Source organism: Plodia interpunctella, chromosome 12 (genome assembly GCF_027563975.2).
Source record: "Plodia interpunctella isolate USDA-ARS_2022_Savannah chromosome 12, ilPloInte3.2, whole genome shotgun sequence".
NCBI lineage: Eukaryota > Metazoa > Arthropoda > Insecta > Lepidoptera > Pyralidae > Plodia > Plodia interpunctella.
The window spans coordinates 7,679,930-7,703,869 of record NC_071305.1 but is presented as its reverse complement, the minus strand read 5'-3'; the positions used below and the strand labels follow the sequence as shown (position 1 = coordinate 7,703,869).

The following is a 23,940-nucleotide window of genomic DNA, read 5'->3' as shown; positions in this document are numbered from 1 at the left end:
AATATTTAAACACATTATTGTTGTGTCAAGGGTACTGGCTGAGCATTGGTCGTGACTCGACATGACCTCGGAGTCGCGGGTTCAAAACAATCTGTTAGGTGTTGGCGCGAGGTACCGTAACACAAGAACCGATGCACTTTTTGCTATCTACATATTTTATTTATTAAATGTATTATCACTTATAGCCTCCGATTCATTTGTTAATAAATTTGTCATCCCAATTGGAAATTTATTTAGGAAAAATAACTGATCATGAGCATATATGGAACCAATCGCTATGTATGATACGTACGCAGATATATAGGTATTTACTTCCACATTTATATGTAACAAATATTATTTAATTATAATAATTGCCATTATAATGAATGGATTCGATCCTGAATATTTTTTTGTGTTCACGTTTTGTTATGAATGATTGTTTATCAAACCTTCGAAATTGTGCGTTATATCATTTTATTACTCATAAAATAACTTGGGTAGCTCTGTTACATATTAATGATAATGTTAATTATTCTCGTATTCGTAAAGTCTTGTTTTATCATATGATATTTTTGGTGTCTGGTGTATTATATTTTTGAGTATCAATATGATTGTGATGGCATATCTTAGCATTAAGTTTAAAGAACATACAGAACAAGACAAAATAGCTGCCTTGGTCTAGAAATAGACACCATGCCCGCAAGGGTACAATCAAAGTGTTATCGCTACTCGTATTGTGAGATAGGTTAGAACAAATTTAGTAAATAAAATGCACTGTCAATATCAAAAATGAAACTTCTACCTCGTAGATGTAAATATTTTAGTGTGAGAATACCCTTAGAAAGCAAGGCACGTTGGTGTTGCAATAGAAAGTGAAATATGTCTGGGCTTATCTGTTGATAGGAATTTATTGCGTTATGGTGCACTGAGTCTCTAGAAAAATATAGTGGCGACACCTTTAGGGCATTACAAAACTGGCTGGTCATAAATTGTATATAAGTAGGAATTGGAAAAACGTAGTAACAGAGGCCGATGTTCCATGTTACTTCAGAATTTGTATAAACCATGTTTATATGCTTCGAATATTAATTATTTTTGTTTCGATTAACTTTGATAATAGAAATGCTAAAAAGACCAACCAATATAATTAAAACATTTAATATATTTAAATTATACAATATAATTTCTAAATACTACTATACAAATTGTAAACACATTCGTTTATTTAGAAAATGGAGCCGCGGCGTCTAGAAAGAAAGCTATTTCGTAGCTATTTAGCAAAGCATAAGTACCCTAAAGATGCAACAATAAAACTGTCGAACATGGAAATGGCCCTCCGTTGGGCAAGCTAAATTCCATAGCGATTTTATGCAATTACGCTGCGAGCGAGCGATTACCAAACGAACAGACAGTCACGTTTGGCCGTCACGATCCGTTTGGGCGCAGGTTTCGTCCCGGCACTATTGCTGGAATTCAAATAATTTATCAGAATTCATAAATGTGAGATGTTGTGGGAATGCGGTGATGCGCTGGCTCAAGCAGTGTCTTTTTTTAACCAATGGAATTTTTGCTGATGCATTGAACAGGACTTATTATGGCATGTGAAATATTTTAAAAGATCATTGGTATTTAAAGTCTGTTTGACCCATATCTTAGTGTAATTTGAATATACAAGCTATTTTTACGCTTGGGTTATTTGTAAAATTATTTTCCGTTATTCAACGATATCACTTTCAAATCTGTCAAATTTTTCTCTTCAACTCTTGTTATTATAAATCCATTATGCTTACACTATTCTTTATCATTTGTCTATTTATTTCATCTCATCACTATTTGTCAAGCGTTAGTCACCAGAATCCATTTTGATATCTAAATATGTAAAGAGAAAGAATATTAATAACTATTTATTTAAGTAAACCGTTATACAAAACCAGAAGAAATAAGTGCAAATAGCGAACCTAAAGCCAGAAGGTATTCTCCACCATCATCATACGATACAGGGTTCAGATAGCTCCAATTTAGAGTTAGCAAATAAAAACCAATCGGAAATAGGTCTCTAAAAATCTGTCCCCTTATCAGCGACCCTCATTAGAAGATAGACCTCGCTCAGGTCCCACCGCAATATGCAAATGGCGGCTTTGTTCCATTCGCGTTTCCCGTCCGCAGCTTCCTGACAGCGGATTGGTATATGACTTGGCGTAATAGTCAGGCGTTTCTTTAAACTGTGTTTTTTTTTTAATTTCTCTGTTTTTTTTTCACTAAGTCAGCTAGTGTCCGGACAGTCATCATACCTTAAATGTGTTCTGAAACACGGAGAACCATATCTATCTCTCATCAGAGCGTTTTCCCGGTTTCTTCCGCAGCTGTTGAGCGTCGGAACCCAGGGTCTGCTTTCCTACTATTCGGTCGGCACCCCTACTATTCGGCGGCTTTGTTCCATTCGCGTTTCCCGTCCGCAGCTTCCTGACAGCGGATTGGTATATGACTTGGCGTAATAGTCAGGCGTTTCTTTAAACTGTGTTTTTTTTTTAATTTCTCTGTTTTTTTTTCACTAAGTCAGCTAGTGTCCGGACAGTCATCATACCTTAAATGTGTTCTGAAACACGGAGAACCATATCTATCTCTCATCAGAGCGTTTTCCCGGTTTCTTCCGTAGCTGTTGAGCGTCGGAACTCAGGGTCTGCTTTCCTACTATTCGGTCGGCATCCCTAGTTGTCAAACCACGGAGAAGCAAATGAATGCAATCATTTTGAGTTACTACTGCACTGGTAAATATGTGGTAACATATTGCATACGTATATACTTATACAACTTTTTGGTCAAAACTGTACAACTAGCGTTATGCCGTTGGCGTATCTTTTAAGAAAGCACGGAAACTGTCAGAAATTAATCTCGGAAATTCCTGAGATATAACCTATGTTCAGCTAATTTCTGTGAATATTGAACTTTTCAGTAACGAATTACTATAACATTTTTAAGATTAGATTAATTTTTATATAATATTGCTTAACTTGCAGTTCCAGTAATACAATAAAGGAAAAGGTAGAAAAAGAAATAAAAAATAATTTTGAGGTAACGATTTAAATTATAACGAGTTTCTTCTCAGCAGAGTTCGTTCCTAAATGCTATAGTTATAGATTAACTTGATGTAAAAAAAATGTTAGTAATTTCTTAGTAAACAGTTTTTATTGAAATGTACTCACATCATCACGTAATGCACACGACGATGCACCGTCCACTGCACCTCTATTGTAATTGCATGCATCCATTCATAAAAACTTGAATTAATGATATACAAACAAACACAGCTAACTGTGCATAAGCGCCATTATGTCATTCACCCGAGAATAAAATAAAAAGAGTACAGAATACAAAGCTCCGATTGCGGTTGATGCGATCGATGAAAATGTAAATAAAAACTAAATAATTTACAAATTTTAATTTTAAAACCATGTTATTCAATATCCATAATCCATAGTTAAATATTACTTAAGAGGATTTAGATACCTACATTAAATTTGCCCATGCAAAAAGAGAACTTTTTTCTACCCCTAAATATTATTTAGTTTCATATTGATACTGGATTTCTAGGTTCAAATTTATTGGCACCTGAATAAACTTATTTTTGTAATTAAAACTTCGCAACAAACTTAAAAGAAAAGAAAACCTACAAACCTAGAATGTAGTACATACTTATGATAACAACGACCAGAAGAAGGCCTATATAAAATAGATTTATCATGATTTCATTAGTAAAAAAGTTTTGAAACGCTAATTTGATCAAAAAATTCATATCAATCAAGCTGGAATTCTCGCACTCTCTATCGCACTATCACCGTCAGCCACTAGCGCAGTGGCGATAGCATGTGTTTCCTTAAATACCTTTCTTTTTTTTTAAAATAGCTTGTGGTGTCCCACCGCTGAGCAAAGGCCACCCCTTTACTTCGTTAGCTAAAATATTTTTGTTCTTATACAAATTTCTTTCTTCACTTATTGACTTCAAAAATGTACTTAAGTTGTGGCCATTTCTAAGAGCAATGTTCCAAAACTACCCACCTGTAAAATAATCACTTTGCTCCCGCTATTATGATTGCACCCCATGCGGAACCGGAAGTCACGTGACGTCATCGGACCCTCCAGGCGCACCGGGCGCACTTCCGTTGTAGAACAATATGACAAGCTTGCGGTTTTGTGACATATGATATATATAGTCTGTAACGGGGTTAAGTTTGTGTGTAGGAGACAATTTTATCATAAACATGAATACATATAAAAATGATCATGTTTCCAATAGGTTTTTTAGTTGAACAATGATTATGAAGTTTATGAAACTGAAATTTTCGGCACGAGTGAATAGGCACTTTTGAGCTTACGTGCAACTTCGTAAACTCTAGCTTCCCTAGATTGAAGTCAAACTCAAATTTTATTAATAAAATCTGACAACAATCTTAAACTTCGATTTCTTATTTAAAGCTATTAGTTGAATAATTAAATTATCCTGATTTACCCAAATTCTCGCTGACTCTGTGTTTAGGAATAAAACATAGACAATTTCGCAAGAAAACAGCTACGTTTCAACAATTTCCATGCCAAAAGCAATTAAGGAAATACTTCACGATACCAACCTATATTTATTTATTCATTCTGCTTATCTTCAAGTGAATAAACAGCTTTATATCGCCTTCTGTGAATAAACACATTACGTGAATAATCTGAATTATTATTATTCATGGATTTGGCGGAGTGGCAGAAAATTATGAATTCATCAGTTAGTATTTCGTATTTTCGACACAATTATGTTTACAAGTTTTCTTGTTTTCTCAAATAAAGCTTAATATGGTGTGGTCGTATTTGACGGGATCACACCTTCCTTTATCCAATTTCACTAATAACACGAAATAATAACCAATTATGTTCATTTGTAAAACGAATTGTCTTTTCTTTTCTCTTTTAGTTTTAGCGAAATACCAACTTTTGCCCTCGACTTCGCTCGCTTGAATATCCCACGGGAACAATAATTTTTCTGGGTTGAAAGATTGCCCTTCTCCATTTTTCAAACTAAACAACATGTATACAAAATTTCAAGGAGATTAGTTGACTAGATAGAGCCGTGAAGAGGTAACAAACAAACTTACTTTCGCAATTATAATATTAGTTAGGATAGTGTGAAACCAAGACGAAAATCCAATAAGTAACAAGATAAAACACATTATTCGTAACTCAACATTATTTTCGTTAATAAAACCGCGTCGTTGGAAACTAATTAAAACATACCTCATACTGTCATTATTCTTAATCATTAAAATAACACTTCGACCTAAATTGGTAGTAAAGATCCTGTTGATTGGGTTTTTGTAATGAAAACGCTATGTCGTCTGACAAAATATAATTGGCACGTCATAAAAATTACTTCGGAGGGCAACGGCTGTCTTTCGAGTCTTTATCGTCTCCTTAAAAGACCCATTGGACATTTAACCGCATTTGGTGACTTTGCGATTAGTTTTTTTTAAGGAAATTAATATTTTTGTCAATTTATTTCCACAAGAATTGATACAAAAAGCTACCATGAACCATGGTTTTGATTGGTAGTTCCACAGATTAACAAACAAATTCCTAATAATTTTAAAGTAGTTGCTTAATACCACGTCATACCAGAACAGGGATTGAGGTGATTTTTGGTCTAGAGCTACTTTTTGCCGAGGTCAAATCCTCTTGCAAAAGCTAGTTTACTTTGTGAAGTTCTATGGGTTCCTTGTTTGGACTATGGAATCCTAAAAGGACTATCCTTCACCCATAAAACGTCACATTCACATTATAAACAGTAAAATAGTAACTAAGAAGAAGTTAGATAGTAATGTATCAAATAAACTAGCGAAAAGATTCATATGAGCGTACTTTCGGAGATATACAACACATAACAATAGAATCATTCTGTGGTTAATAACGGTCTTCCTCCATAGTACGGCATCCGATTTCGGAGCATTGTATTCAAATTCGTAGTGTATTGTTTATGAATTTTAGAAAATGAATCGATGACAGACGGAATTTGAATCATGTCTTCGTGTCAAGGCTTGGCGTCGTTTAAAATAGGTGTGGGTTAAGGTTTTAACATAGAATACATATTATTCATGTGTGGAAGACACATGAATAATATGTATTAACGTATGTTGTATTCGTTGCGTCTGGCTATAAGCAAAAGAAAAAAAAACCTAATCGAATCAGATATTCTTTTTTTGAAATTGCAAATACAGTCAACTTTTCACAATAGGCTAGTTGATAAATTTTTGTTTTGATGACTATTCGAAGACCCTTATATTATTAGAAACACCAGTGAAAAAAATACTGTGATAATGACAATGCTTTCAAAGATATGACAAAAATAAAATCACACATTTTTTGACGCTTCATATTGACATGTAGGAGTGACGTCACAACGTGCTAAAATGTTCGCTAAGAAAGCTATGTTTGCTCGACAGCTACATTAAATATTACGTTTATGGTTACTTCTTAATATAAGTTGTTACAACAATTTGTTTTTTTATGATGGTTATATTTATTTTTATAATTTCATACTTATTGAAAATGGATTTTTCAGTCAACTTTAAATCTTCGTATTTAGATCCATCTGGGCATCTGCCTTGTTACAGTCTATGAGTTATCATAATGATCCTAAATATGTATACCTATATGTAATTTTATCTAGTTTATATATATTTTTTATAATTCTCTGACCTTGTCAACTACCCTATTACATTATTTCTAAATTCTCACTAGTGTACTGAGTTTATTTAAAGCGAATGTTTTTCTCGTGTCTCTAAGAGCCATGATTAAGTCAGCAATCAACCGATCTGGAAAGTTATAGAGCGGTTCACATTTGACATTACCGTTGTAGAAACATCGTATTGAATTACCTACGTTAAAAATGGCATGGCTATTCATAGTCTTAGTGCGAGAAGCCATATCTTTGCTAATGCTCTGCTAGCTGTATTCGAGTTACACAGTTCCCCTAGCATAAAGTGAAATTAGAATCGTGTCTTAACAGATTTTTAATAGTAGTTCTTATTTACATGGAATGGACCATATCAGTTTTGTACCTAGCGTGTCTTTGTAAGGGCTTAGTTGCTATCTCGCTCTGTTCCAAACCTTTCGTAGACGAAAATATTGCTTTGTAATTTAGATTGTCTATTGTTTTGCAAGATTCTATTTTGTTCTAATGTTTTTGTTACAGTTTGCGAAGTAATTGCGGTTACGTAATCGCAATATGGCGAGGTAGGAAATGTTAAATGTCCATTATAAGAAGTTAAGATTCTTCGTTTTTTTTTTAAATTAAAAAAATGTGAAGCTTGTAGTGGTTTGTTTTTTATGAATTTGTTGACAATATTTTTCCTATTAAAATATTATTAATGGCGAACTTTTCGATTTATGAAAAAAAATCACGTTATCGATTTTTGTTGATAATCATTTCGATTGCTAAATTCTTATTCGAGATGCAATTTAATTTTAAAGGACAATAAAATATCTTCAGATTATTTTATTCCAGTAAAATATTACCAGATGTTTATTAAAAAGGGTCTGTAAATATAGTGAACAAAAAAGAAAAATATTTCAGATAGCCCGTGACGAATTGACGATGTATTTAACGTGAAAGCCCTTTGACTACTCGGCACAATACATCGTGGCGATAGTAGTTTGGTAAATTGTTGCGATATAAATTTTCCTCGATAAAAATGTTGGCGTTCTATTTTTTACTTCCTATTTTCGTAATCTAGGGCATTATTTGATTTTCAAACTATCCAACTATGGTATAAAAATCCGTTAGACAAATCATGACAAAAGAGGAGAGTAATGTTATATCGATTTCGTAAGTATTAAAATAATGTATAAAAATATTTAATATAAATATAGTTAGACAAACTATTATTTAATAGCAACATAGATTTTTTCAATCAATTTTTTTCGATATCAATTCAATTTTTTCGATTCGAATTTTTTCAATATCAATTTTTGGAGAATATTCCAATAAACTAGATATCTAGTTAAATATAAGCGGGGCCAGTCAGCGGAATACCTATACTATATAGACCTGTAATTCTATACAAACACAGTTACTATTTCTTTCTCCGTTAGATTCGTTTACGTTTATTTACCGTTTGACTCTATTATTGTCTCTGTTTGGTTGTCTGTTGATTCCATGAGCTCAATCCAACTGATTTTATAAATCTCCAAATTAGTCTACATTGAATTTGCAACAATTTGGATGCATTCGTATATAACCTGTAAATACTGGACGACAGCTAAACTCAGTCAGACAAAGGAATATATAGCAAATAAATATGTAAAGAGCAGGCGGTTTTTTCATTATAGTTTTTATTTATATATTACTAATTTTAGCGATGAGTATTTTAAAGGATTTCGAATTTATTATAATTAGATTTAGTAGTAAGCTAAAGGAGATTATGAACATAATTTAGGTACTACGTTAGTGCTAGTTTAACAGGTAAAAAATTAAAAGACCTTAGTCCGTATAAATGAATAAAAATAAGCGGTTAACTAAAGCTATTTTAGAGGGGAACAAAATTTGCTTGTTAATCTCCAAAAAGCGTTATAATATTTTTGTTTGTTTGTGATAACTTAAATTTAAAATAGCTTGGAATTCTTCTATAAGATAACCACATGACAACCACATCATAATAAAGAAATATTTTTTTATCAGACCAGTACTTTCTGTTTTCTAGAAATAACTTCACACAAACTCTTCTGTTTCAATCGAAAAGATACTATAGGGATCTCATGTAAAAGAAAATATTGCATATATCGAACTGCACGCAAACGAAGTTGCGGGCAGCCAGTCTCTAATAATGCTGGTACATAATTAACTATTTTAAGATTATTAGTGCTTAGAAGTTATTTTGTGTTCTAAGAAATCCCCAAAGTTACCAAAGAATACGCCTAACCCGCTGCCAAGAGCATATAAAACAAGAGGTAGAAATTCAGAACAACCAATCGACGACGTTCATGATACTATTTCAGCACTCAACTCGACATTTTTCATCCCACAACTAGAGTGCAGTGCTTGACTTGCGACCACATGCCTTTGTGTACACTGTACAGATAATATATAATGAGTGGCGTCTTCACCATAGATAAAAGAATCAATTTTATCTATGGTCTTCAGATAGCTTTGATTAATTTTGAAACATAACTCAATGGCTTCCAAATATTTCTAAAGAAACAAATGCGAAATCTCTTTTCTAATTGCATATTAGAACAGGTTGATATGAGTATAACATCACAAGTCTTCAAGAAATAGTCTGCTTTTGTGCATTTTCATAAAATTCTTGAAGTGTAATTTTTGATATAACCTTAAACTTTGTACATAGGTATTTTATAGATTTCTAATCGCACTTCATTAGTAATCGTTGATGAAAACTATTGGATCTTTTTGTTATTGTAATTTTTCCCAACTCATCCAAAGATAATCTACACCATGATATCATAAAAATTAACATTTTTATTAGAAGCATTTTAGGTCATATGCCAGGGCAAGGAGGTCAGCCGTCGCTGCTTCTGACATGTTGAGCCGACACTGGAAGGCAGGGTAGTCAAGAAAGCGTGCTAGAATACTAATAGCAGTTTTATCTTGTTAAATCGTGGCATTTTCTTATTAATGCTACTTATTATCTACGGGAAATCAAACTATACATTGGTATGTTTTGTACAGTCAAAAGGTCAAAATTCATTGAACAAACATCTGTAATAATATATTGATCCAAAGGATTTTAGCTACATGTTTCTCTGATCCGTCCTACGTTACCTTTTGTCAGTTGTCGGTCAGCTCCAAGTGAAATAACACCACAAATTGAAGCAGAAATCCCCTCGACAATCTTAAGACGGGAGCAGGCACGAGCCAGGTCAAATCATAACATTCCTAACCTCAAACTGGAGCACATCGTATAATTGGCTGACGGCTCGAGAGAAGAGCCTCTTCGCTCGGCTAGCGATAGTGTTAACTGACTTGTTTTGTTAATAACATTGATGGGATTCTTTCATTGGGAAAAGAGGTTAAAATTTAGGTCATTATTTTTTTCGAGTTAGGTATCACCTATTTATTTATTCTTGAAAACTTGAAAACTTTATTGAAATCTAGGTAGGTACACACAGTTTATTTTAAACTATGATCGTAGTTTAAAAATTCAGAACGATAGTACAAAACTGATCGGTTTTGCACTATCGTTTTGGGCATTTGGACTTATTGTCTAGAGTCTGCCTGCGGCTTCGCCTACGTTTATTTCTGCTCACAAAAAAAATGTTTTGGCTTCTATTAGTCCCATAATCACTTCTTTTTAATATCTCCTATGTACAGATATAGCTCAATTACAATTTTTATTATACAATCGTGATATAGTTTCTATATCTAACACAACAATTCTAAGAACTTTGCAGCTAAACAGCTAGCAACTATTTAAATACATTGGCGCTCTTCAACCAGAAACTCAAATTGATGCTCTGAATGAGATCTAAAATTGTAATGTCGAACAAACGTCTACAACAAATTGGCTTAATGTTACCCTGTTTGTTTACCGATTTCGTAGAAACTGTGTACGTAGCAGCAAATTAACATTAGCTGTGTTACTCGAGTGGCTGTGTCGGACAGTAGCGTTGTTTGGACGTAATTGAGACATCTATTGAAATATATGGCTAGTGTTCTTAGTTTTAGAGCCCCTACTATGGAAAGGAGTTGAAATATTTTCTTTAATGTTTGATAATCTAAGTGTAAGACTAAGGTCGATTGATTAATTTTATTATGATGGTGATGTACAAAACATATTAATAATTCTCACAACAGATTGATAACAGTGAAATAGAAAAGATAAATGAGGAATCAAAATGTACCTCTGGTCGATTGATTTTATTATGATGGTTTCCATAGAATATTATTGAATAGTTGAAATTACTAGCTAAATTCAATCGTATAACAAATTCATTACTTTCACCGGATAATCCTGGCACGAGCTGTTAAAGCCCAAGGAATCATTCAAACTTTTAACGGGATTCTACTGGCTGGGTTGGGAATTTCGGAATAAAAAGTTCCCTATATTCTACATATCGTTCATTTGCGACAACAGTGTGACATTTATAAATATTCAATTTTTTGTTTTATTGAAATTCAAACTCGCGATGTCGCGATCTATTTTTCGGTAAAATCGCGGTATTTTTTACTTTAAAAATAGCCGAGTTACGAGAGAATGAGATGCAAATATCACTGTATAGCACTATCTCACTCGGCGATGCAGTTAGCATCAAGACTGTGACAGCTCAGTTGTTGTCTGTTGTTGCTAGTGTGAAGTGCTCCCGGCTTTCGCCAAAAACGTGACATCACGATAATATCAGCGTTTTTGTGTGAAAAGTAAGTATTTATATTATTTCTTTCTTCCTTCAATAACATGGTTCAACTTGTTATCACAGTGTTCGTGAAATTTTTAAAAAATATTAAAATTTTAGGTTATTGATATCACAGTTTTCTTGTAAAAAATATTAATTTCACTTAGATAACTCTTATTGTAACATTGAAGATGATAATTTGATTACACGTTAGCGAAATTTAATTTGGGTTATTTGTAGATGTGCTGATTTTGCCGAATAATTTTAAGTCAGCTTAAATATTTATTTCCACTTATTACACTGTATGTGCTAATAATATTATTTACAGATGGGGTCGAGGACCAAATTGATGTTAGAGTTAGCAAGAAAAAAAAAAGATGATGATGGTTGCGATGTTGTTTCAAATGATACTCGTAACATGGATTCTTCAGATACTCAAGAGAATGAAATGATCGGTAAGTATGCTTCACGACTATTCCGTACTTTGCGGCTTTAGAAACCACTATCATTGACATCCTACAATAGATAGTCTATTGTATGAAGGATGTCCGTGTATTGGTTTTGCATCGAGAGTAAAGTCTTTGATTAAAATATCGGTGTAAACTTTATTATACTTATTCATCGATTTCAGAAAATTCAGAGACAACTCAAAACTATCGCCGCCGTTCTAAATTTACAAGTTCATCGTCCAGTAGTTCTTCCAGTAGCTCCTCGTCATCATCTTTTGTAGAAGGTCGGTAAAACTTAAAAGCTAAGTAACCAAAACAAATTATTTGCAAATTTTGTATCCATTTGTTATTATGTATTCTTTAATTTTCTTGCGCTGATAAGTTTTTGACTGCCTGATAACCTAAAGTGTACCTAAATTTATAACTTTACTAGAATACAAATCATTATCCTCTTATTTATACTTCTTGGCAGATAGCGATGACTCAGTTAAAGATCCAGATTATCAAGAGTTACGTGAAAAATCAAAATTCAGATTTACACTAGCTGAATTTAGTGAAATTCCAATGACATCTGAAAGGAACTCTCAAGAAATAAACCAAAATGAAAACATGTCTACCGTCGCAATAAATGAAAATACACTACCACAAGATTTATTGTATCAGTCAAACATAGCTACAACTGAAAATCAAACTCCAAACTCAAATGAAGATGAAATAGTTTAGACGCCTACAAAAAAGGGAAACAAATGGCCAAGACAGGAAAGTTATTGGAAGAAAAATGTTGCTAAAAATTTGAGAAATTGTGGTAAGTCCTATGTATCATCTAAAACTAAAATAGTAATGCCTGAACGAATACTTAAGCCCCCTTGTAAAGAAACCTGTAAATTTAAATGCCGATCCCTCATTAATGAAACCCAACGCCAAGAAATTCTAAATGATTACTGGAATTTGGGTGATATTGAAAGACAATGGTCATTTATACTTCAGTCCATTGATGAAGTAAAGCCAGTACAACGTTATGTTAGAATTGATGAAAATAGAACTCCAGCACCGAAACGAAACAATAATAATGCATTCTTTTTTACTTTGCAAGGCGTAAAAATAAGGGTTTGCAAGGACTTCTTTCGAAACACTCTGGCAATAAATAACCGACCTATAGAAACTGCACTAAAGAAGAAAAATAAAGATACAAACATCTCTTTAATCAAAGATAAACGTGGGTGTCACTCTAACCATGCCCACGTAGATGACAATGGTGCAAAAGGTTTCATTGAAGCTATCCCTAAAATTGAATCTCACTATTTGCGAGCTAATTCAAAAAGACATTACATTGACGGAAGTAAGACTATTTCGGATATTCACAGAGACTATGTAGAACAATGCAAGACTAATAATGTTGGTTTTGTTAATTATATTATGTTTTATCGAATATTCACACAAGAATTCAATATATCTTTCTTTATCCCTAAAAAAGACACCTGTGAGTTTTGTGAGGCTTACAAAAATAGCACTGAAGAAGAAAAAGAAATGAAGAAGGAAAGTTACTTAAAACACCACCAAGAAAAACTTTTATCACGAAATGAGAAGGAAAAGGATAATGATGATAATATAGTTGTTGCAGTTTATGATTTACAGGCAGTATTTCAGTGCCCTAAAGGAGAAATATCTGTATTCTATTACAAATCAAAACGGAACGTACTGAATCTGACAATTTACGATATTAAAAATCACTTTGTCGAATGTTATGTATGGGACGAATCACAGGCTCATAGAGGTGCCAACGAGATTGCCACATGCGTTTTTAAATATATAAAAAATATTTCAGAGGGTGGCAAACCAGTTGACGTTGTTTTTTACTCTGATAATGCTGCTGGACAGCAGAAGAATAAGTTCACGACGGCTATGTATTTTTATTCTGTGCAGAACTATCCAAATATAAAGTCTATCACTCATAAATTTCTCATTAAGGGGCATACCCAAAACGAAGGCGACTCAGTTCACTCTCAGATTGAACGGCATGTGAAAAGGCAGTTGAGATCTGGACCTATATATACCCCTGAAGGTTTCATAGGCGCCATAAAAGCTGCCAGAAAGAAATCTACGCCGATTCACGTCAACGAAATCTGTTATAGTGATATTTGCGATTGGAAAGCTGTAATAAGTAAAGTAAATTTCGTGCTTCAAAAGGATGAAGATAAAAATACCATTAAAATTTCAGAGATAAAAGTGTTTAAGCTCCTGAAAGATGAGCCTGATACATTATACTTCAAAACTTCTTACGCTGAAGAATTCAAAAGAGCTATCATAATAAAAAAGAAGGTTGATTTTAACTTTCCCCTCAAGAAGGCTTTTGACAGAAAACCTGGTTTAGCTGAAAAGAAGAAAGAAGATATATTTTCTCTGCTGAATGGTAATCACATTCCTGAATACTACAGATCATATTTTGAAAGTTTGTAGCTTTTTATTAACCTGATTAATTAAGATAAGGAGTACTTTTTTTGTCTGAAGACTGAATTAATATAGTTTTTGTTAAAAGTTTATTATTAGAATTTTTAATTTTGATATCAGTATTTTTTCATCTTTGATGATTCTGCTAACGTGCCATACATGATTGTGATAATTATTGTAAGCTTTTTTTACTAGGCCAAGCTTAGTTATTGATTGACTGTTGAATAAAGACGAAAAGAAGTTATATGTGATTTAATTATGTGCCTTATTTTAATGTCTTAATTGTAATTGAAGATCTCATCATAAATATATTTCTAAGTAAAACTTGTTAAGTACTAGTTACCACTATTTTGATATTTCATATTGCTGTTATATTAAAGAAACATTTTCGATATCAACGTTTTATCATTTCATGACTCAACACGATGCAACTTAGTTTATCATCTTCAACGTTACATTTCATTATAACACATCAAAAATCTTGCATATTTCAGGAAAATGGTGATAAGTTTTCTCTTTTTTTTTTAAACGTATAAATTATGGGTATTCTCTTTGTAAACATACGATGACTATACATAATTAATTTGTTCATTAGTTAACCTATAATACGTTCTAACAGAGTTAGGTCGTTCGAACAGTATTTAAAAAAATAAGATCGTTCAAAAGTTTAAAAGTTGTTTCCTGTAAAGTTGGGGTTTTTGAGATGTCACATTGTCGTCGCAAGTGAACGATATGTTACCAAATTTCATAGCAATCCATCCAGTAGATTTCACATGAAAGAGTAACAAACATACATATATCCTTACAAACTAGCATTTGTAATATTAGTAGGATTTCTTCCTTGTTACTAATAATTTTATGATAATTAGAGATAAAACTCACAAAATGTATGCTATGCTCATAATAAAAATATGAAGATGCATCTATATAAACTCATAGTTCTCTTTAGCAAACTAACAACCACATACGAAAGTAACACATATAGAACTAGAAAGTTCCTTTGTTGCAACAATGGCCCGTATTCGACTATATTAACACTTTCTATTAATTTGCTTACTTACTAGTAGTGAAAAGTCGTGTTAATTTCATTATGAATTTTGAAACAGATTTGCCTAATTCCGAGTTCTTCTTCGACTTAACAAGTTTCTTATAGTTAACTCTGATGTGATTGGTCACTGATTGATTTCATTTAATGTTATCACGTTTTTAGTATAATTCTGTAAATTCATTTAAGTAGTGGTCCGCAAAAATGGTAAGCGTAATATTTATTTTAATATGATATTTTAATTTTGAATTAAAATACATAAATGTAATGTACCTAGAGAAGCATTTTATTGGCATTAGGTACTTGTCATTAGGCAATGTTTGCCACAAAATTATGCCTGAGTACGTCACAATATATCGTTATTCGTTATATGATACATTTTTAATTCGATGAAATCCTATTTATAATGTTAGCAGCAATATAAGCCCCTATAGCAACGATATTATAAAATGATAGTTTGTTAAAGAATGTTAGCCCAAACTCGAGAGGTCGATCGTTTTCTAATCGATATCAGTCTCAAGTGCTCAATCATTCGACATAATTCTCTCAACAGATACGAATTTCAGTGCAGTCGTGACTTGGCGATTTCTATACGAAAGTTATTACTGGTTATTTGAATACGTGGTTGTTGCGCAACTGGCCAATTATTGTCAGGGCTGCCACTTGACAGTAATGGGTGTGAGTTATGTGTGAGTTGATGGCTGAGAAGCTAAGTAGGTGGTGGATTGTAAGCAGATTTATTGGACGCTCTAGGGTAATATTGTGGTCATGTAGGTTCTATTTGCAAAGGTTGTGTACATTACATTATTTAGTATTATAACTGCTTGTCGTACACGTAAAATTATAAGGCGAACCTTTATGTAATTTTGTTAGATATTATTTTTTTTACATCTAGGTATAGTTAATGAAAGTTTATGATAGTAGCAAGGTTTTGACCAAACCTTCCAAAAAATGAAATATCACACACCGACATCGACATATAATAACGGTGAACTAATACAAATCTTTCTTGTTTGATTTTCGTTTACGTCCCACTGCTGTTCAAAAATAGGTATGTGTAAAATACTTACTAATACAAAAAGCATTCACTAGCAAGTTCTGTTAGTTTGTAGTAAGATTTTTTTATTGATCTAAGACATTACGTATTCACGAACTAAGCTACTGTTTTTGGCAGCCCTGATTTTAATATGAATCGGCAATATACAAATACATGTACGCCATATTAGTCACGCCAAAGTGCAATAAACCTTTGATTGTGACTCACTCGGTTACGGCAGGAATTTCTCTTAGGATTACCTAGACAATGAACTGGTTGCTGTACACATTCTGATAGTAATGTACCTACATGGTCTATGAGAGTATTGATCATTTGGAATCTTTGCATGTTGTGATAAATACTTTCATCACTTTCTCGCGTTCTTAAACCTTTTAAAAACCCTTTTGGAAAGCCAAGCTTTTGGCGGAACCCTGAATTTACACTTGGAAAATTAAAACTTATTTTATGTGTACCTATACGGTATATTATTACGTATATTCATCCAACTTTAAATAATAGAAATGAATTTTAAACCTTGACGTTGATGACATTAATGTCACGAAATTACCTTCATGATGATGACAGATATTGACAGTCGAAGGAAATAATATCTAGTAATAATATATATATACCACACATTTTACACATAAGGGATAAACATAATTTTTAGATATCGCAGAAGTTTCTTCAATCAGATACCTAAACGTATTTAGAAAAGGCATAGTCAGTATTTAAATTACTTTTGCAGATTTATGATTATTTTAAAACATGTTGCCTGCACCATAACAGAAACTAATAACCTGCGCGGGAGTCAATGAACCCAGGATTTTAAAATATTATATGCGGCGATATACGGTACATGTTGATTGTCAACTATAGATCTCTAGTTTGTTTTGCTGTGCACTCGATGGTTTTTAAATCTACTAAATAAACATGTTTACTTATTCGTAGGTACAAAAATATAAACCATCGTAAGTAAGGATATATAGTATAACTTCGATTCCCGAAGCTAACTCCATTTCAAAATTCAGCAAAAAGAAGTACATGAAATACCTTTTTGACCATAATCCCCGTATAAAATTTTACGGAAAAGTTATATTATATATATTATATATATATATTAGGACAATTATATATTATATATATTAGGACAAATCACACAGATTGAGCTAGCCCCAAAGTAAGTTCGAGACTTGTGTTATGGGATACTAACTCAACGATACTATATTTTTATAACATATACATATATAGATAAACATCCAAGACCCGGGCCAATCAGAAAAAGATCATTTTCCATCATGACCCGACCGGGGATCGAACCCGGGACCTCTCGGTTCAGTGGCAAGAACTTTACCACTGCGCCACCGAGGTCGTCAAAGTTAAATAATTACTTCTTGTAATAAGTTCTCCTGTTTTAGACAACCATTTATTGATGTGAAAAAATGTATTATTTGATTAATAAACTTTATTGTTCCAAGCAAAAGCATACTCCCAGCTAACCATTCTAGGGGAAACTGAGAGATTTGTTCAGTGCAAAAACTAATATAAATAAAAATGTAATAAATTTGATAGTAAGAGACGGCAATATGTATCATATTTTAATATAATAATGTAGAACTATAGATTGCACAATGCATGGCGAAACTAGTCTCGTCTACGCGCTTTCCTAGAATTACAGTCAACCTTCAAGCCTCACCCGTCCAAGTACAAAAGCCTTCCGGCCAACCGGTTTGCAAAAAGACAATGGGTGCATCTCAATTCTGCATCTTGATAGCAAGGCCAACAGCATGCCTCGGCTCCAAGGACATACTAAATATATGGGACATTGTGGATAAAAAGTTAGCTGTCACTGATTATTCAGTTTTTAGTGTAAGTTATTAGCTCGTAGGTCATAATTTATAGAATGGAGATTCTGAAATACTGGTTGCATAAAAGGGTTTACCCATCTCGAATAGAAAAATGTTCAGTCCTTTCTCTTGATTGACTTTTACGATTAGCACGGGAGCACAAGCAGCTCGTACATTCTACGTTTTCTTTATCGCTTACAGACGAGTTTGAAAACCGATATGTTATTAACAAAATATCACCTCGAGGTCGTAAGTCCGTGTTGTATGCGTTGTATGTGAATATGTGAATGTGAATTCGTGTACGAGTTGTATGTGAATTCTATAATAAAAAGGCTACAGTAGGCACATTTAGATTGCCTGATGACGATCCATCGTATAATAAGTAGCCCAAAAAGATATTCTATGTGAATACCGTTCGTGCGTCAACCTTTAAATGAAATATAAATAAATATAGAGGAACAAATCACACCAGATTGAGTTAGCCCCAAAATAAGTTCATAACTTGTATTATGGTATACTAACTCAATGATACTATTCTATAACATATACATAGATAAATATCCAAGACCCAGGTCAATCTAAAAAATATCTTTTCCCATGTTGACCTGACTGGGGATCGAACCCTGAACCAGGGAACTGAAGAAAATCCGCATTGTTTTATCGTGAAAGGGTTTGTAACAACAACGTAAGGATTTCAACCAAATAGATGTGAATTAACGTTCACCAAATATTTAACAACACATAGAATGTATTGTACTGAGAAATATTAGAGTCACTTGGTTAATAATATCTCTACAGAAAAGCGGTTTCTATGGACAAAAATATGGGTCAATAAATCCGATATTGAGCACCAATGTTTGCAATTAAAACATAAAAAGAGCAATTTTGATGTATGTAATCGTTCTACCTCTTCATAATAACCGTAATTCTTATCCAATTTCCATAAACAATATTGGGTATTACCCCTGCTTGTGACCGCTCCGGGTGCCACAAAGGAGACCTTTCACCTAATTATCTTCATTTGTGCCAAGGGCCAGCCTGTGTAGTTCATAGATCTTTATTTCAGTGGAACACAAGACTGCGCATTCCTTCAAAATAAGATGTAAAACTTTATCCCGTCGAATTGAATCATTCCGCCTCGCGATAAGTTTTCATAAACTGTCACATTTTTACAAGTTTTCTTCTTTCAATTTTCTTGAAACTCAATTTTGAAATAGACGTCTTCAATTTAAGCTGATAACTTTTAGAAGGTCTCTTATACGAATATGTTTTTTTTCACATGTTGAATGCGATAATATTGACTGACGACAATCAAACCTTGTCAAAATGTCAATATTGTAAAAAAGAAGAGAGAAAGTGATTGCAATATATTTTACGATATGTGGCCATGCAGTTAAAGAGAGTACTTCGATACTTAAACATATTAATTTTATAATTAACTGTATAATTTAAATAAATAATCTACCAAAAGTTTAAAGGACCTATACAAATACTTATATGTATTACCAATGTCACAATCTAGTCCAATGTCACAAAGGTCATTCTTGCAGGGCTATTTCATGAAAGTAAGAGCGGTGGTCAATCGCCCACGTGCGCATAAATTATGCAACCGTGGCTTTTAGAGGACTCTCAGGAGAATTTCGGAAATTAACGTTGGAGATTTGCGACATGCCTTCTTTATAGCATAGTGCGGGCAAACGTATGAAAGGAAGTCTCATGGTAGTACCAATCATAGGAAAATTGGAAAGTAATAGGCTTCGATGGTATGGTCACGTTATGAAAAGGAAGAAAAATAACGCTGTAAGAAGGGTTTTTCGGGATAGAATGGCATAATATGTAGGGGCAGGCCGAAAAAAAGGTGGATTGAGTGCGTTAGGCAGGATATGGCTAAAAAGAAAGTAACAGATCGGTTAACATCACATAGAAGGGAGGGAGAAGTGGAGGAGACTGACATGCTGTACCGACCATATAAAGTGGGATAAGGGTAGGCTGATGTTGAGTGGGTGGGTAAACGATCATACAGATTGGCTGATGATAAGTAAACACCGCCCAAGGACACAACACGATACGTATCACTGATGCCTATTGCCGACTTTTCGAGAAAGCGTACGCCCCTTTTCTTAGGATGTATTGTAATTTCGATGTTAGTGTTTTGTATTCCAAAGAGGCAGAGGCAGAGATCAGCCCTCAGTCACATAAGTTCATGTTCCGCCATTTTTTAACCTTTTCAGTTATAGGTTTCTCTTCGAGAATTGTTGTTTTGACAACGATAATATTGGTTTACGGTTGAATTTTTATTCAACAATTTGCTAATCTATTTTTACGATGCCTGAACGGTAAAAAAAATTGCGGTACGGCCGCGATTCAATAGCAATCCGGCGAAAATGCAGTATTTGACAATCTAAAGCTAAGTACGTGCAAACATTTTAACTAGCTGTTGCCCATAGCTCCGCTCGTTTATCTATTCCAAATTTTATTATAATCTGCCAACGAGCGGTTTAGCTGTGAAAGCGTGACAGACAGACATTCGCATTTATAATATTAGTATGGATGAATATACTCTGCTTAAATTGTATTTACTTTCCAAACATAGTCTAACTTTCTTACTTGATCTTAACTTCTGCATGCGACATGTAACTCGATGTAATACCATTTTGATACGCCTCATAAATTACAGAGTCGAAACATTCCGTTTACCAAATTTTCCAACTTAAGGGACCGTCTCAAATTTCCCATTAAGTTCATTCATTAGACCATTTCCCCGGACTTTCACTAAAAACTTGGCTGAAACTAAAATTGGACGTCCCTTTCTAAAATAAGCGAATTCTCGGTGAGTATTCCGTCGACTGACCCCGCTGAGTCTAATGGACTGAGTTCTGTATATCTATATAGACCCTTTCTTCTTTGTGGATTAGAAAGAAGAAAGGAGAATTTATTTATTTCTATTACACATTTAATTTTTATAATTTACCTATTTTTCTGAAAGAGAGGTCCAGATTGTTCACTTGACGAAAGATATTTTATATTATAGTGGTGGTCTAATTATTTGGATTTTTTATGTAATTTTTCAACACAATTGTATTATAATATATTAAATGAATATGATCCTTCTACTTGACCCGCGGGTCCAGTTAAATCGGGATAAGTCGACGGAATAACTCATGTCGATATAGTTCGTTACTCCTAACTGCTTCACATTCGTTGGCTGATTGCAAAACTTGGATTGTTTTTGGCTATATCTGTAATACCTAGTATTTCTTTACTCATCCTAAAATAACAATAATTTGGGTCATATAATTGGCCGTTATAATGATATAGTCTTGGACATACTATCTTAGGTAACGTGTGATAATTTTATAATTATTACTACTCGGATAAAACCATCATAAATTACACACCTAAAAACTGAGGGCTTAGTGCGGGTTTTCATTTCACTTTTCACCTCATCGATTCGATGAGCCATTGTAACGCAATGACAACCACACTGCAATATGATTGATTCGCTGCGTCTCAATCACAAATCCGTCTGCTAGTTCATTAAAAAAAGACGCGACAGGCGATTTATTTTTATAATAAAGGTTAAAAAATTAAATTTCAACGTTCTAATCCATATTAGAACATATCATATCTACAGTAACAGGTTTATTGGACCTAATCTAAGAGTGAGGTCATAAAACCCGACCCACTGGTCCATCAGCGTTCGTACTACAATAATTAAGTTCCCCTGAGGTGTCGTTTCGTCACAATTCGTGGAGATTCGCCTTCTTTTCTCAGAGTGTAGCTGTGAATGGACCTATAATCCTATCTGGATTCGCCGGTCTATGCCTCAAGGGACTCTGATGTAGGGTGGACATCATACTGATACAGTATCGGATATATAGATTCACTGTTTTTTTAACAGTAAACTTTTTATAATCTAGTCTGGTAACAGAGATGGGTTAACGTTCAAAATTTTACTCAATTTCTTCAATATATTAAGATTAACACCATTTATAGATTAGTATTTCCGCCGCAAAGAATTTTGTACTTGAAGTGCTGCTACAAATAATAAAAGTGTGTAGTTAGTTATGGTATAAACATTTTGGGTTTTATAAAAGTTAATTTTTACGTTGGGATACCTATAAACACTTTATCGTTTACCGTCGCAGTTTTTTTATACCTTTGGAGGTAAAGAAAATTCCCGCAGGTGTATATGGCCACCCTATTCTAAAGGGTGTCGAAACGGACGTCCTCCTCATTTTGCCGTCTCTCTGATAACATTACAGTTATTTACCTCAGATGAAACGACATAGAACTACAATACAAGGAGTTGATAGAATCGCTAAATGCGTTAAGGAATGTTATGTTCAATGTTTATATACAATTGTCGCCAGTCTGCAATTGTGCGTCAAATTGACAGATTTTTTATCTTAAAGTAACTAAAAATAATGTCAATTCATATCTAAAATTTGAATACATGTAAAAGCACATGAAGTACAGTCGCCAGCACATAAACCTATCCAAATTAATTGCTTTGGATAGGTTAATGTGCTGGCGACTGTACAAGAATCATCATCCGAAGGCCCAATCGCCACACTCATGTAACCAGTTTGTTCTATAAATACTATAAAAAACCACACATCGTAATTCAACCTGTCTCCACTTGCGCCTCGCAGGTGAAGCCCAGAAAAAAACATTAAATTAAAAAATAGTTATGTGCCCTAGAGAAAACTAAGCTCTCGTGGGAATTTCGGGATACAAAATAACCTATGTGTTATTCCAGATTATAAACCCGTGTACCAAATTTCATAAAAATCTGTCTAGTGGATTTTGCGTGAAAGAGTAACAAACATTAGTAGGTTTTTACTGGACTTCGACGTTAGGAATACTGAATAAACAAACACAAACTGTTTTCTGTTCATTTACGACAAGCGTTTGCCATCTTTCCGATAACAACATATATTTACCTCAGATAAAATGACAATTTAGAAACATTACTTGCCACTAGACGTAGGTAGGTAGTCGTAAAAGTCATGTCAGAAACCATTAGGCGACTTGAATAAAATCAACTCAACACACACAAAAGGGAAGAAAGAAGTTAAGGGTCAATTTCACGAGCGTTTTTAACTCCGCTTCGGGCTGTCATTAGTGTTTATTAAATTTTACCATAAACAATAATCAATTTAATTACCCTACTATCTAATTTTATTAATATTTAATTTAAAAAAAAAGGATTATTTATTCAAAAAAAATCCAATGAAATGGTACACGCCGCGTTCAAATTCACCCTGAATTGTGAATTGCGAACCCACACTAAGCTCTTGTAAACTTACTAAGGATGTTGAGGATTGCGACTGCAATCCTTAATCGCAACTCCATATGTATGAAGCGGGCAGGGCTGCATTCTTGGACAAGCTAGCTTGTACTGAGATTACGACTTTGCTTTTTATACTGTACTTGCTGTAGTTTGTTTTGATACTATTATGAGTACTCGCACACTAGCGCCACCAGCAGATTTTTCTCTTCTTTTTCTGTTATTAGCAAAAACTGAAAAAATGTATACAAATTATGCTACACAAAAATTGAAGAATTTTGTTAAAATGCAATTTATTTCGGTTTAGTAAATTGTGGCAACTGTCCAATAGAATGTGACAACTTCGACCAATAGAAAGAGACGAACCCGTAATATATTGATAGTCCAAATGAACCTACAAAACATGAACTATTATAATAATATTTTTTAAACCTCAATTAATTTTTATATTAACACTA

General features: G+C 33.5%; 2 protein-coding genes across 8 annotated transcripts in view; both read left to right on the top strand.

The window, feature by feature from the left end:
- Positions 1-23,940, top strand: part of ASPP (Ankyrin-repeat, SH3-domain, and Proline-rich-region containing Protein) — a 275,934-nt gene that overhangs the window by 106,871 nt on the left and 145,123 nt on the right. The gene's annotated exons all lie outside the window — the stretch shown is intronic.
- LOC128674196 (osteocalcin 2-like) lies at positions 11,096-14,993 on the top strand. Of its 5 annotated transcripts, XM_053752615.1 has the most exons (4): positions 11,096-11,389; positions 11,693-11,819; positions 11,996-12,097; positions 12,286-14,993. In XM_053752615.1, the coding sequence occupies exons 2-4, from the start codon at positions 11,693-11,695 to the stop codon at positions 12,534-12,536; spliced, it is 480 nt and encodes a 159-aa protein (XP_053608590.1). In that variant the 5' UTR covers positions 11,096-11,389; the 3' UTR covers positions 12,537-14,993. The 5 variants fall into 5 exon arrangements, with proteins under 5 accessions (XP_053608590.1, XP_053608588.1, XP_053608587.1 ...); XM_053752613.1 differs by having other exon boundaries at positions 11,996-14,993; XM_053752612.1 differs by having other exon boundaries at positions 11,096-11,819.

What these genes read in the sequence shown, in the direction of transcription:
- LOC128674196 (XM_053752613.1), top strand. Translation starts at nt 12,654, where the DNA reads ATGCCTGAACGAATACTTAAGCCCCCTTGTAAAGAAACCTGTAAATTT.